The sequence below is a fragment of the Globicephala melas genome, chromosome 1 (assembly GCF_963455315.2).
Source record: "Globicephala melas chromosome 1, mGloMel1.2, whole genome shotgun sequence".
Taxonomy (NCBI): domain Eukaryota; kingdom Metazoa; phylum Chordata; class Mammalia; order Artiodactyla; family Delphinidae; genus Globicephala; species Globicephala melas.
The window spans coordinates 168,974,256-168,987,906 of NC_083314.1; the positions used below are offsets into that span (position 1 = coordinate 168,974,256).

The window sequence follows — 13,651 nt, forward strand, 5'->3', positions numbered from 1 at the left end:
GGGTTACACCTGCACACAGGTGAGTACGCTCACAACAGCTGGAGTGAAAACGTGGGCCGAAAGCATGCAAAGTGGGGCAAAAAAGGTGCCCATACATACGTAGTACACATACATATGTACATATTATATATATATTATATATGTATAAAAGCACATTACAAAGAATGATAAAGTCAAGAAAAAGGGGGGGTTGCATTTTTTTTGTGGTAAAATATACAAAACACAAAATTTACCATTTTAACCATTTTTAAGTGTACAATTCAGTGGCATTAAGTATATTCACACTGCTGTACATAACCACTATCCATCTCCAGAACTTCTCATCATCCCAAATTGAAACTCTGTAGCCATTAAGCTGTAACTCCCAATTCCCCACTTCTCACAGCCCATGGCAACCACCATTCTACTTTCTGTCTCATGTAAGTAGAATCATACGATATTTATCCTCTTGTGTCTGTCTGGCTTATTTCACTTAGCATAACGTCTTTCAAGGTTCATCCACAGCATCAGAATTTCATTCGTTTTTAAGTCTGGATAATAGTCCATTGTATGTATACGCTGCATTTTGTTTATTAACAATAGGCAAATAGGCAAAAAGTGGAAACAACTCAAATGTCTATCAACGGATAACGTTGATAGACATTTGAGTTGTTTCCACTTTTTGCCTATTGTGAATAATACTGCTGTGAACATTGGTGTACAAATATCTGTTGGAGTCCCTGCTTTCTTTTGTGTATATACCCAGAAGCAAAATCATTGGATCATATGGTAATTCTATGCTTAATTCTTTGAAGAGCTGCCATACCATTTTCCACAGCAGTCACACCATTTTATGTTCCCGCCAGCAATGCACAAAAGGTTCCAATTTCTCCATATCCTTGTCAATAATGGGTGTGAAGTATCTCATTGTGAATTTGATTTGTATTTCCCTAATTATTCATGATGTTGAGCATCTTTTCATGTACTTATTGGCCATTTATACACCTTTGGAGAAATGTCTATTCAAATCTTTTGCCCATTTTTCAATTAGTTGTATATACCCCACTTGGTTTTTGTTGTTGAATTTTAGGAGTTCTTTATATATTCTGGGGATTAATCCCTTATCAGATATACGATTTGAAAATATTCTCTGCACACGTTTTAAATTCTGATAAAGTCCAATTTATCTACTTTTTCTATTGTTGTCTGTGCTTTTGGTGTCCTATCTGAGAAATTAATGCCAAATCCAATGTCAAGAAGCTTTCCCTCTATGTTTCCTTCTAAGAGTTTACAGTTTTAGCTCTTACATTTAGGTCTTTATCTATTTGGAATTAATTTTTGTATATGGTGTAAGGTAAGGGTCCAACCTCATTCTTTTGCATGTGGATATCCAGTTTTCCCAGCATTATTTGTTGAAAAGACTGTCCTTTCCCCGTTGAATGGTCTTGGTATCCTTGCTGAAAATCATTTGACCATATATGCAATGATTCATTTCTGGACTCTCTGTTCTATTCAATTGGTTAATATGTCTATCTTTATACTAGTACCATACTGTTTTTTTTAAATTGAGATATAATTGACAAGTAAGCACCACACTGCTCTGATTACTACAGCTTTGTATTAAGTTTTAAAATCAGCAAGTGTGAGTCCTCCAACGTTGTTCTTTTTCAAAATTGTTTTGGTTATTTGGGGGTCTCTTGAGAGTCTATGAATTTTAGGATGAGTTTTTCTATTTCTGCAGGAAACATCTTTGGGATTTTGATAGGGATTGCACCAAATCCATAGACTGTTTTAGGCAGTACTGACATCTGAACAATATTACGTATTCCAGTCCATGGATATGAATATCTTTCCATTTATTTGTGTTGTCTTTAATTTCCTTCAGCAATGTTTTGTAGTTTTCAGTGTACAACTGAAAAATGGGTTCTAAAGCAAGCTCAATTACTCTGTTACTCTGAAACTACTGTATGAGACTTGGCTAGGATTTCTTCCAGCTCTAAACTTCTATGATTCTCTAGTGTTTAATCTAGCCCTGAAGTTAATTAAATTTTTTACTAATTCTTGGCCAGAATGGCACTACAGATTCAATTGAACAAATATTTACTGAAACCATATTATGTTCCAGGCACTGTTAAAAATACAGTTCACTTTAACATTCTTCCTTTGAATCCCCTTTTTCAATTCTCAAGTTTAAAACAAATCACTTTCCTCAAAAGATTCATTTCTCCTGGATTGAAGGTTGTATTAGAACACTCAACAATTGATTAGGTCTAAAAACCAGAGACTCAGGGTATTTCAGTTAACTTCCAGATATCATTTATTTTTCTTAAGTAATATTTTCTATTCTTTAAATGGAGGGTATAGAAACCAAATGCTCGACAGAAAGATTATATTATGAATATGATTATACAGACCACAGAAGAATTTGCGCCAGTGTATCTGAAATCACAATTTCAGATTAAATCTTCTACATACTACTTAACCTCACTCAGCTTATAAGTCTGTTTCTCTACCACAGCTCTGTATCACTAATCCTCCACAAATATCTTACATAATCCATTCATTCAACAAACATTTAACAGGTGTTGCCCCGTACTGGGAACTGTATTAGATGCTAAGTGTCACTGATCAAAAAGCAGGACCAGGAGAGCAAGTAGAGATGTCTTAATATACCCCAACCATCGTCATTAGAAAAATAAATCAAATGTCGTATGGTGAGTAGGTCAGTGGAAACAGTTTCATGTGCGAAGGGTAGTGCTTTGCGAAGAGACTAATCCAAAAGCCACATGCATTTCTTTATAAAGTCAGTCCTATCGGAATGCTGCTTCGCATCAACATTTACTGAGTCCCCTCAGATACTCAGACCTAAATCAGAAAGGAGAATCACTCCAGTTTCTCCCATCATAAAAATCTAAATTGCATTTTGAAGACCTCTCATGTTCAAACCAGAAGGCTGCTCAATTTTTCCTTATTTTAAGAAAGGGAAAACTGGGGTTAAAAATGTCAAGTTAATAAAATCACACGGAACAAATTCCAATCTGTTACAGAAAAATTAGGTACTAAACCTACAGTGCTCCAGATGGAGCCGCTGATTAGCTGAGCACATGTATAAAAACTAGCAACCGTGCTGCTGCAGAAACAGAAATGACGAGATAAGCCTTTTCCTCGGTTTATTTTTCTTACAGTTTCCTATATTCTTTACTTTTCCTCCCCCACCTCATGCAATTTTCAAGAAAAACTGATGAAAATGTAGAGCCCAAATCCAGCAGTCTAAAATGAAGGTTCACTTTCACATGACAATGGCCCCTGTGTTACTCAGTCTACCATTCAGAAGAGGGTAGAAGCGCATTCCAACAATTATAAAATTATCAAGACAAAAACCTGTTCAAACCTGGAGAAAAAACTAAAATTCTTTTGAAAATAAAACATTTAATTGCAATCAGAATTATTTTGTCCATAATCCATCAGAAGTGGGTTTCGTTTTGCTTTGTTTTTTCCACGTATGTGGATGACCTGCACAAACAGGTTATTCCAGAAGAAACTAAAGCAAAATAAGACACTGATAGTGAGAAGCACACTATAAAGAAAACATTTGATTCTCCTTACACTTTATATCCAATTAATGATCCATATATAATTTTATTATATAAACATTTTATATTCTGCAGCTTCAGATATTATCATGAAGGTTTTTATATAAAATTTACTATGAGTTGTAATGTGATCTGTATGTAATGTGAAGTCCACTGAACTGCTGCTAGAATTTCTGGTGATATGATTTCCAATATAAATTTAGGTTAGATACAACGTCAAATGGTTTTAAAATTGAAAACCAACCAGAATTCATCACTTCGGCAAGTTAAACAAACCCCTAGGCTATAGTAAAAAAAGAAAAACTTGGGACAGATAAGATTGTGAGGTTTCTTGAAAAATTCTTACGAATTTTAAGATAAACTAGTAATACATGTGGTTTCTCACAACAACAAACAACAAAGTCAATGAAATTATTTATTACATGAAAATTTAGAGCTCTTAAAACGTATGAGAAAACTAGGAAGAATGATTTCAAAATGTCTACACTGTGACTGAACTTGGGAAAGAAAATAGCATTTGTAAATGTAAACAAACCCAAACGGTAAAAACCTGGTGGCTGCCACCCTCTCCCTCTCCCCTTCCAGGTCTCCTGTACCTCTAGGCTGGTTTCCACAAGCGCACCCCAACGGGCCCTGCTTTTGGCTCTCCTGCCACCACTCTGCCCTTTACAGGTTGTGGCTGACCTTCCCAATGGGTAATTCTGACTGCCACTCCTTTGCTCAGAGGCTACTGACCACAGAAGGGCAAGTTCCTTGAGTCTGCAGGATGCCTCACACTCACCTTTCCAGCCCAACTGCTCTTGACGTTGGCTACATCTCACCTCAGCGCCAGCCACACAGAACTGCTCACTACTCCCTGCAGTAAGCAGTCCACGCTCTCCTGATTCAGCTCTTTTGCTCATTCTGTTCCCTCTGGCTGGAACTGCCTTTCCCTTCCCTGCTAAACTCCTACCCAACTCACACAGCTCCTCTGCAATGCATCTCCCCGTAAGCTCTTTTATTCCAGCTGGCTATGATCCTACTCCTCTGTTACCTCAGTACTTTCAAGTGTCTCTAAAGGCATGAGTATTCTATCTTACATCAAATTACTGATCATCTCCACTGCAGGACTGTAAACTCTCTGTGGCAGAAGCTGTTTAAATTCCCTGAAGCAACTGGTACAGTGCCTTACACACTGGAGCACTCAAGTATGTACTGAGTCAAACTGTATCAAGTTCTGCTCCATGAGAGTCACTGGAAGGAAAATACTTAGAGGGCATAGATAGCAAATTAAAAGGATCGTGATAGGATTTTTAAATGAAGTCTTAGAACATGCAAAATTCATACCAGTGGCAGAAATATTTTACTTTTGTATGACTAAGACCCACAAGCTTTTGTGAGGTCACGACGGAACCAAAAGCGCACATACAATCTCTTTTTCCAGTTAAATAATGAATGAACTAAAGAAGAGTAACCTTTTAAAAAAATAAACTCAATCATTTTGCCCTGGCCAGGTTGTAGAAAGTAAAACAAGAAATACTAACAACTCTGTTAAAATGAAATCATAAATAGTCCTAATTATGTAATTAGCCCTAGAAAAAGGCTTGAAATAATTCCTTCTTCTGTGAATTAACTCCCAAGTAATAGGAAGCCAGGCTAAAAATCACTTAGCTTCTCTTTAACCACAGGCTCCAAAAATGAATGACTGCATGAATAAATGGATGATCTTAATAGGACTTGATTCAGAGTTCACTAGAAACCAGTACTTCTCAAAATGTCTGTGGGGAAGGACTGGATTTTAAATATTTCCTATCTGTTGCAGACTGATAGTCTCATAAAGCATAATAAAAATGCCCGAGCAATGTCTAAAGTTTGGTGCGCACTTCTCTGCTTGTCACGGACCAGTAATAAACTTTGCAAACGGGCAGCGACATGCTGTTTCCCCGAACCCACACACATTTAACACACTATCAAAGGCAGGGAGAGGCAGGGTACATGCCTACCTTCTGCTCTGGCACCTCAAACACAGCTTCATGGACACTGCAAGCAAAAAGTGAGGTAGGCAGATCACTTAGATCCATCATTTCTTCCAAATCATCTTCATTTTCACCAAAAATCATCTCTTCTTCCTCTTCTTGGTCACTGCTACAGAGATCTGACTGGCTGTCATTCCAAGATTTCATAGTGTCCCTCAGCATTATCCCCTAAAAGCAGGTCTTTTCCGTTCTTAAAGTTCTAAGATGTCTACCAGGCATCTACTGTTAAAAAAAAGAAAACAACAGAGATAAGACTTTGAAGGCCCAATAACGCTCCAATTAATTCTCAAGACAGCGACTCATCAAATGAAGCAATTTTATTCAGGAAAGATCACTCAAAGTTTAAATAACCTCATTACAGTCCTCATAAATGAATTCTATACATACTAATTTGATTTGCTTAGCATACTTTATGTAATATATTTCACTGGCAACGACGAAAAAAAGGCTGCAAGTTTTCTACTGAAATGGAGCTGGGGGTATAATACAAAATGAGATACTATCAACATGTACACCAGTTTACAAGCAGTAGGAAGGAAAATGTGAACCAGAACTGCCTTTGCATATTTGTTTGGGATTTAGGTCTGCAACACTGAAATTGGCAGAGCAGAATAAAACCCACACTGATTCACTCACCATCTGCACCGTAAAATGTGGTCTGCAATAAGCTGACTTTACCTTTTTTTTAAACAATTTGTTCTTTTTGAATACACTCTCGAAGAACTAAGTTACACAGAACCGAAAGTTCTATACAAAGTTGGTCTCTGCTAACATCAGTAATATTTACAACGGGCAAAATCTGACATAGAAGACAATTTTAAAAATGTCCTTTCTCTGAATGCTTAAAAATCAATAATTTTAACCCCAAAGCATGGAGCTGATAGTGTCCCACTGTTAAATAATGAACAGAGTCTGTCTTATAGGACTGTTCACGTGCATTTTTGTCTCTTCTGATGAACTGCACTCCACATCCACCAAGCAGAGTGCCTTGAACATAACACATTTCAAAATGCTGGAATTTAAGTAATACTTACCAGGCACAGAAAAACTAAGTGAGCATGATTATTACTACCTCAATATTCCCTTCGTGATTTTCTCTTTTATTTCAAAGAACACGAAGTTGCAAATATATTACTTATATAGAAAACAGTACAGAATGTTAATTATGGGAAAAAATAGTGATTTTTCCCCCCGTTATTCCACTGTATCAATCAGGAAAGACTAACTCTAAAAAGTAAAATCCTTACTTGTTTTCAGAAACATTTTCCGAGTGTCTACTGCATGCCAAGTACAGCGAGCTATGAGATGAATAAAACATGGTTCCTATCCTCAAGGAGATCCCACCAAAGCAAGAATTTCTTCTCTTCAATAATACCCCCAAAGGACCTTGTTCCATTAACTGGCTCCTATACTTTTAATTTCTCCGTCTCCACCCATTCATTCCTCTTCTTCAGCAAACATACCTCTTCAAGATTCCCCACCCCCACTCGGGCCCAATCTTGAAAAAAGAAAACCTTCCATTTGGAGTCGGCCTGCCCCTCCATCTACCTCCCTCTGTCTCTGCTTCCCCTTTCCTACCGGCTTCCTGGAAAGAGGAGTCTCCTCAACTCCAGTCACTCCTGAATTCAGGACTGCAGGACTCCTGCCACCCTCTTCCAGCTAAAACTGCCCCCATTGGACAGCAACAGCCTCTTCGTGGTGTCCTAAGCCCAGGCCTCTGCCTGTCTCTGCAGCTCGGGACCGCCGCCCACCCATTCCTTCTGAGACGTCTCTGTGCCCCTGCCCTCCCCGGGCTCCGTCTTTCCCGGCTCTCCTTCCTCCCCAGCTGCCCTTGTCACTGGCTCCTCTTTTCCTACTCACCCTTTACAACGTCTCTTCGAGGTTTCAACCCCATCCTCTTCTTCATCTTACTCTTCCTGGGTGGTTTTATCGAGGCCCAAGGATTTTAACTACTCCACCACCAGTGTTTCTCAACTTTGTTTCTTGCTTCCCCGTGGTTGACACACACAACACATGTATATCAATACAGTCTCTCGCTTCAATAATTCTTAAGCGGGGAAAGATGTCACCAAAATTGAGGGGGAAGCAAGAGCAGAATCTTGGGCATTGGAGGCGATGATGCGTTGAAAACCGACAGGATCCCGAAAGATTCTCATCTGCCCCCAGGTCTTTCCTGCCTGTGCACACTGAACTCCACCTCTCTCTCCTGAGTTCTAGACTTGTATTTTTAGCTTTCCTTTGAATATACCTATCTGGTACTACAACTGTTTAAAACTTATTCCTTTAAGTAGATGACTATGCTGGAAATCTCTGATCTGGACAGAGGCGTGCTGGGGGGGAAAATGGTATCTCATTGTGACTTTCACTGTAATCTTTTCTTTAAGCCTAAATTGTCAGGTAGAGTCTGTAGCTTTGTTCATTTCTCTGTTATGTACTTGATTATTTGTTTACAAATCACTCCTAAGCTACCAGAGCTTGAGTACCTTTGAATCCCCCGTCCCTGGCACAGTTTCTAGCTCAGAGTGTATGCTTAATAAGGATTACTGAACGCAAGCAGGTAGTATTGTGTTTACCCCTCTGATACGGCAGCACAGACAAAGGAAAATTTAATTCTGCATGAGATTAGAGACAGCTTCCCCAAAGGAGGTTATGGTTAGACTTAAATGAGGAACAGAATTTCTGCAGGAAGAGAATGGGGTGCATTCCAGGCGAAGCCAACAGTTCACGGACAAAGGCAGGAAGACAGAAAGAGGAGCAGGCACAAGATCATGAGATCTGGTGTGGCCAGAGTGGACCAGGTTTGGTGGGGATGGCACGAAACAAAGTGAGAAAGGTAGGTTTGGGCCAGGCTGCCTTGAAAGTAGGGTTACAGAGTTCTGACATAAAAATTAGTCAATATTAGCATGGCATTGAAGGTTTTAGGCAGGGAAATGATATAACCAACCTAATTTAACTTTCAATATCACTAAAAGTGGGCTGTCTTTACCTCTTATCTCTGAGACACTAATGTCTTTATCCTCCCCCTCCCCATTAAAAAGAGGTGAGGGGCTTCCCTGGTGGCGCAGTGGTTGAGAGTCCGCCTGCCGATGCAGGGGACACGGGTTTGTGCCCCGGTCCAAGAGGATCCCACATGCCGCGGAGCGGCTGGGCCCGTGAGCCATGGCCGCTGATCCTGCGTGTCCGGAGCCTGTCCTCCGCAACGGGAGAGGCCACAACAGTGAGAGGCCCATGTACCGCAAAAAAAAAAAAGAGGTGACGAAAACACCTGGCCTGGCTGGAGTGTTAGGGAGCTTTGAATGGCTAGATTTTGAAATTTGAGAAAGTCAAGCTATTTTTGATAAGATTTTCTGTTTGTCTCAAGTTCCTTCCTCCAATCTCTAAAAAAAAAAGAAAATCAGAGCACAAGAAACAATCCTTCACCTGACTTAAAAAAAAAAATTCTTAGAATGTTACACCTTCATTTCCTGTTTTCTACCTTCATTTTGGGGTAACTTTTTCTTTTGATATAATGTCAAACAGAAAAGTTGTAAGAATAGTATAAGGAATTCTTGTGTACCCTTTTCCTGTATACAATTACTTACATTTTTGCCTATTTTAAAAATCATTCTCTCATTTTAATACATATACATTTTTCCCCAAACCGTTGAGACTAAGATAGGGTATGCCCCCTTTACTCCCAAATACTTCAGTGTATAAGAATAAGCTCATTTTCTTATACAGCCTACAGTTCAATTATCAAAACCAAGTACTTTAACATTGATATAATATTTTTATCTAAATCAGAGTCGATTTTCACATTTTGTCAGTTATCCCCTATAATATCTTTATAGGTATTTTCCCTTCAATTTTTTTACATTATTGTTAAATTATATGCCTTTTGTCCCAAGATATTTCAATAATCTTTATAGTATTGCTATATTTTCTTCACTTATACAGTAGTGTATATTTGATACAGCTTAAAAGGATGGATTAATGAAATACCATAGTAACTGCAAACAAGTTTGAACAATATTTAAATATATCTCAGAAAGATTCAGGCTCCATAATCAGACTCCTCTAGATTTAAACTCTGTCCCCTGTATTCTATGTTAGGTAAATTACTTTGCCTCCCTTTCTATTTCCTCAACTATAAAATGGGGGTGATAATAATAATTCTTATCCAATAACGATGTTAGAAGTATTAAATGAGAGAATACATGCTGCGTGCTCAGAATAATGCTTTGCATATAGTTGGTGGTCGATAACTAATTATTTTTACATAGGCACAATCTATGTCAATGTATTGTTGGGTCGAAAGGACCCCAATAATATCAGAACCTTCGGTGGAATTTATATTAAAATAACAAAATGAGAAAAATGCACACCCAAATGATCTAATTCCAAGCAACAAAAAGGATACAAAAATAAAACTAAAAAAATAAAACTAATACTTTGTATCATTTCAAGAAAACTGTTCAGTTACAGATCAATAAAATCAGCTCCAGAGCAACCACTGGTAGTAGTAATATAGCTCCAGTATGAAATCATTTAAAGATTTAAAAACAGACAGCTGGGCTTCCCTGGTGGCACAGTGTTTGAGAGTCCGCCTGCCGATGCAGGAGATGTGGGTTCGTGCCCCGGTCCGAGAGGATCCCACATGCCGCGGAGCGGCTGGGCCCGTGAGCCATGGCCGCTGAGCCTGCACGTCCGGAGCCTGTGCTCCGCAACGGGAGAGGCCACAGCAGTGAGAGGCCCGCGTACCGCAAAAAAAAAAAACTAAAAAAACCCCCAGAGAGCTAACTGAGAAAAGGCCATGGTGCACTTTTTATGGGCCTCAAAGAATTTTATGTTGTAATTCAGTGCACACAGTATTAGAGATGTTGTCCTTCATATGACGGTTCTCTTGCTAAAGGCCTGCCATGAGATTTTTTTGGATGTAGCTTAAGTCAACATCATCAACTATTTCACAATTTTCTGACATCATAAATGCAGCCAGATTTGAACAGAGAGATATGATCAGAGTCAACCAGTGGAAAAGACAATCCTAGCACATCTGTAAAGAAATCATCTTATAAGGTAACTCAGCTGGTACTTAAGTTGTTTGGTTTTATTAAGGAAAAGAAAAAAATGTACAGAAGTATACAGCCTCTATGCTGATATTACTGGAGTTGTTGCTAACTCTGCCTCACTGCAACTCCTACAAGGCTAACCTGTCCCTCAGTTTACTAACTCAGGGAAATATTGATTGGAAAGGGCTGAACCGATATCCACTAGCTTTTGTAAGCCAAGGTCTGTGCTAATCAGGGTTTAGCATCATCTGCAGCACAACGGTAGCTGTGGCTGGCTTCTGGCAAATTGTTTCTTCATGGAAATATCACATGAGTGGAAAACTCCAAGTAGCATGACCCTCTGCTCTGCTACAAGCCTAGTGACAGAAGTAATCCATCAGGGGAAAATGTCAAGCACATGGATTTGACTCTGCATTTTAAATTCTGAACAGGAAAAGGTAAATTCCTCCTCCTCCTCCAGGATTACAAAAAGAATAATTTTTCAAAATAGTATGCTTCTCAACTTGGTGCATATTTAAAATACCTTAGCTAGATGCACTTTATTACGTTTTGATGTGCTCAAAATGCTATTGATCAATACTGGAAGCAAACAAAATACCCCATTTCCAGCTCTACAAGTGCCCTGCTGAATAACCTTGGAACAGTCACTTGGCTTTTTGTATTACATTTGTCCTCTCAATATAAAATGAGGAAAATATTCACAGATGCTGTTGAACTACTAAATACCTTTTAAAAACGTCCAAATTATAAATTTAGACTAAATTCCTTTTTTTAAAAAAACCCTCTGGATTGTCAATGTGGGGGTTCTGAATAGCTATCCTGCAAGCCTCTATCTCCCACTTCCTCCCCACTCACTACTTTTAGGTAGAATCTTACTACTTTTTAGTAGCTGTGGTATGAAAAAAAAAATGGTGCAACAGTAAAGATGAAAATTAGATTTTTGAATTTTGTATGTTTCAATGACCTATGCCCTCTTTTCACATTTGTCAGAACAAATGAAAATAACAGGTTTTAAAGAATAATTGAAGTAGAGATGTAAAGACTGATGCTATTCGTTTCGCTGTATGTAATTCATTTCCTCTCACTATAACCTCTACATTCTAGGAAAAAAGTGGAGATCCACTGTCTGGCCTCCACCTTCTGTAGCTCTTTGGGTCTAAATAACAAACGGTATTGAACTTTAGACCTCCCATTATTTCACAGGTTTCAGCCTAATAGATTTCCAAATCACACTATTTTTCATGATGTTTTGCCTAAGTCTTTCAACCAACATATCCTCTAGTACCATACAAAATTTGTACTCATTTGTAACCCTTAACATGAACACGTTTAAAAGTTTTACAGATGTTACAATTCAATAGTGGGACAAATCTTGTTTTCCTGAAAAGCACTGAAATCTCTTCCCACGCTAAGAAAGAAAAGTTTTGCCAACCTGATAAAACATAAAGCTGACAGCGTGGTTAAAGAAGGGGCTCTGAGTTTTCAGGCCTTTCACTGTCTTCCCGCATCAAAAATCCATTTCTAGAAAACCAATATAATATCCCCACCAAAAAGCACGCACTTAGCTGATACACAAACATCTGTATTCTGAGTCTCAGTCTATGTGTTTTTATAATTTAGTATTTTGAATCAGAGCTAATGAAACAGTCTTAAAATTAATCACTTTAAATCCTATGTAATCACAGCTACAAATAAGTCAATCGCTTATGAAATTGTACATCTGAGACTTCTATGAAATACAGAGACTTCTATTAAAAGTTCGAATAAATGTGGTAGGCTAGGTAACTTTCAACAAGAAGGAGCAAATACTTCTGGCTTTGAGCACTGCACTAAACCATCACTTTAAATAATCCTAGTTTGTATCTGCAACACGGATCTGAACTGCTCCCTGCACTAGACTCCTAATCCCTGAAGGAGATGATCAGATTTTGCACGGAAGCTGGGACGAAACAACCTGAAAACGGACCACTACTGCTCTATTGGTCCAGGCAGCAGATGGAAGCAGACAGACAAGTTTCAAGAAGTTATCGAATAGGTAATGCGATCGTTACCCGCGCATCACGGAGGAAGGAGAGCAAGAAAAAAGGAGGGGCTTCCAACTTCTGGTCGCCCCTGGACTGCACCCTTCTGCCTTCAGGAGCACGCTGGCTCTGTCAGCTTTTCAAAAAGTCAAACAGCTGTTGGGAGAGAGAACATTTTTCTTGGTTTTGTTTTCCAAGACACGACCCCAGAGCTGTCAGAGAAGAGCCTGGACGCCAGAGGGGCTGGACCCGGAAGGCAAAGGCGCAGCGTCTCTGGGGTCTCGGGCACAGGAGCGCCCACCCCTCCCGGCACCTGTGGACCGTTTCTTTTTTTAACTTGCCACACCCAGTGCCCCCCATCCTACCGAGAGCCGGGGGCAGAGCCTGCTCGGAGAGGCGGCCCCACCCTGCGAAGAAGAGACTCACCTGCCCGCGTGGCCGCCGCAGGCAGGCAGGCAGGCAAGGAGAGGCCGGGACGGCCAGACGGGCTACGCGGGAGACGGGGCGCCGCGAGGGGCCGCGCTTGGGGAGACGCGGCGGGCGGTCGCCGGGGTAGAGTCTGCTAGGTGCCCGCTGCCCAGAGCCTAGCCGCCACGCCCTCGACGTCCGCGGGAGCGGCCGCCTCCGCCTGGGCGCGAGCCGCGTCCTGTAGAGCGAGGCCGTCGGCGTCGCGCGCGCGCGCGCCCGGTCCCGCGCGGCTCCGCCCCCCCTCCCCCCACCTCCGGCGAGCTCGCGCGGCGCAGGCGCCCGGTGTAGACCGCCCGGCGGGGGCGCGCGGGGCCCAGTAGCCGGCAGGAAGCGGCCCCGCCCTTCGCGTGCGGCCTTGGGGCCGGGGCGGGAGCCTGGCTGCGCGCTCGCACTTGACCTGCATCCGGGTTTTCTTGTTCAGCGCAGGTGAGGGGCTTGGGCGGTCTAGCTGGGGAGGGGGCTTTAGGTGCCCCCGACGGCGGGACCTTTGGCGATCTTCTGGTCTTGCACCGTGACCAGAAATGGCT

At 40.7% G+C, this 13,651-nt stretch overlaps 1 protein-coding gene across 10 annotated transcripts in view; it reads right to left on the reverse strand.

The window, feature by feature from the left end:
• Positions 1–13,329, reverse strand: part of RCAN3 (RCAN family member 3) — a 60,548-nt gene extending 47,219 nt beyond the window's left edge. For 9 of the 10 annotated variants that reach the window (XR_009566226.2, XR_009566228.2, XR_009566229.2 and 6 more), the window contains exons 1-2: positions 13,083–13,329; positions 5,555–5,809 (exon numbers count right to left, since the gene is read on the reverse strand). Coding sequence is in view for 3 of the 10 variants with exons in the window: in XM_060309529.2 (XP_060165512.1) it covers positions 5,555–5,749 (195 nt within the window). In the remaining 7 variants the exon portion in view is untranslated. The remainder of the gene's footprint in view (positions 1–5,554; positions 5,810–13,082) is intronic. The other variant, XM_060309534.2, reaches the window with a different exon arrangement.
• Between the last annotated feature and the right edge of the window lie 322 nt (positions 13,330–13,651).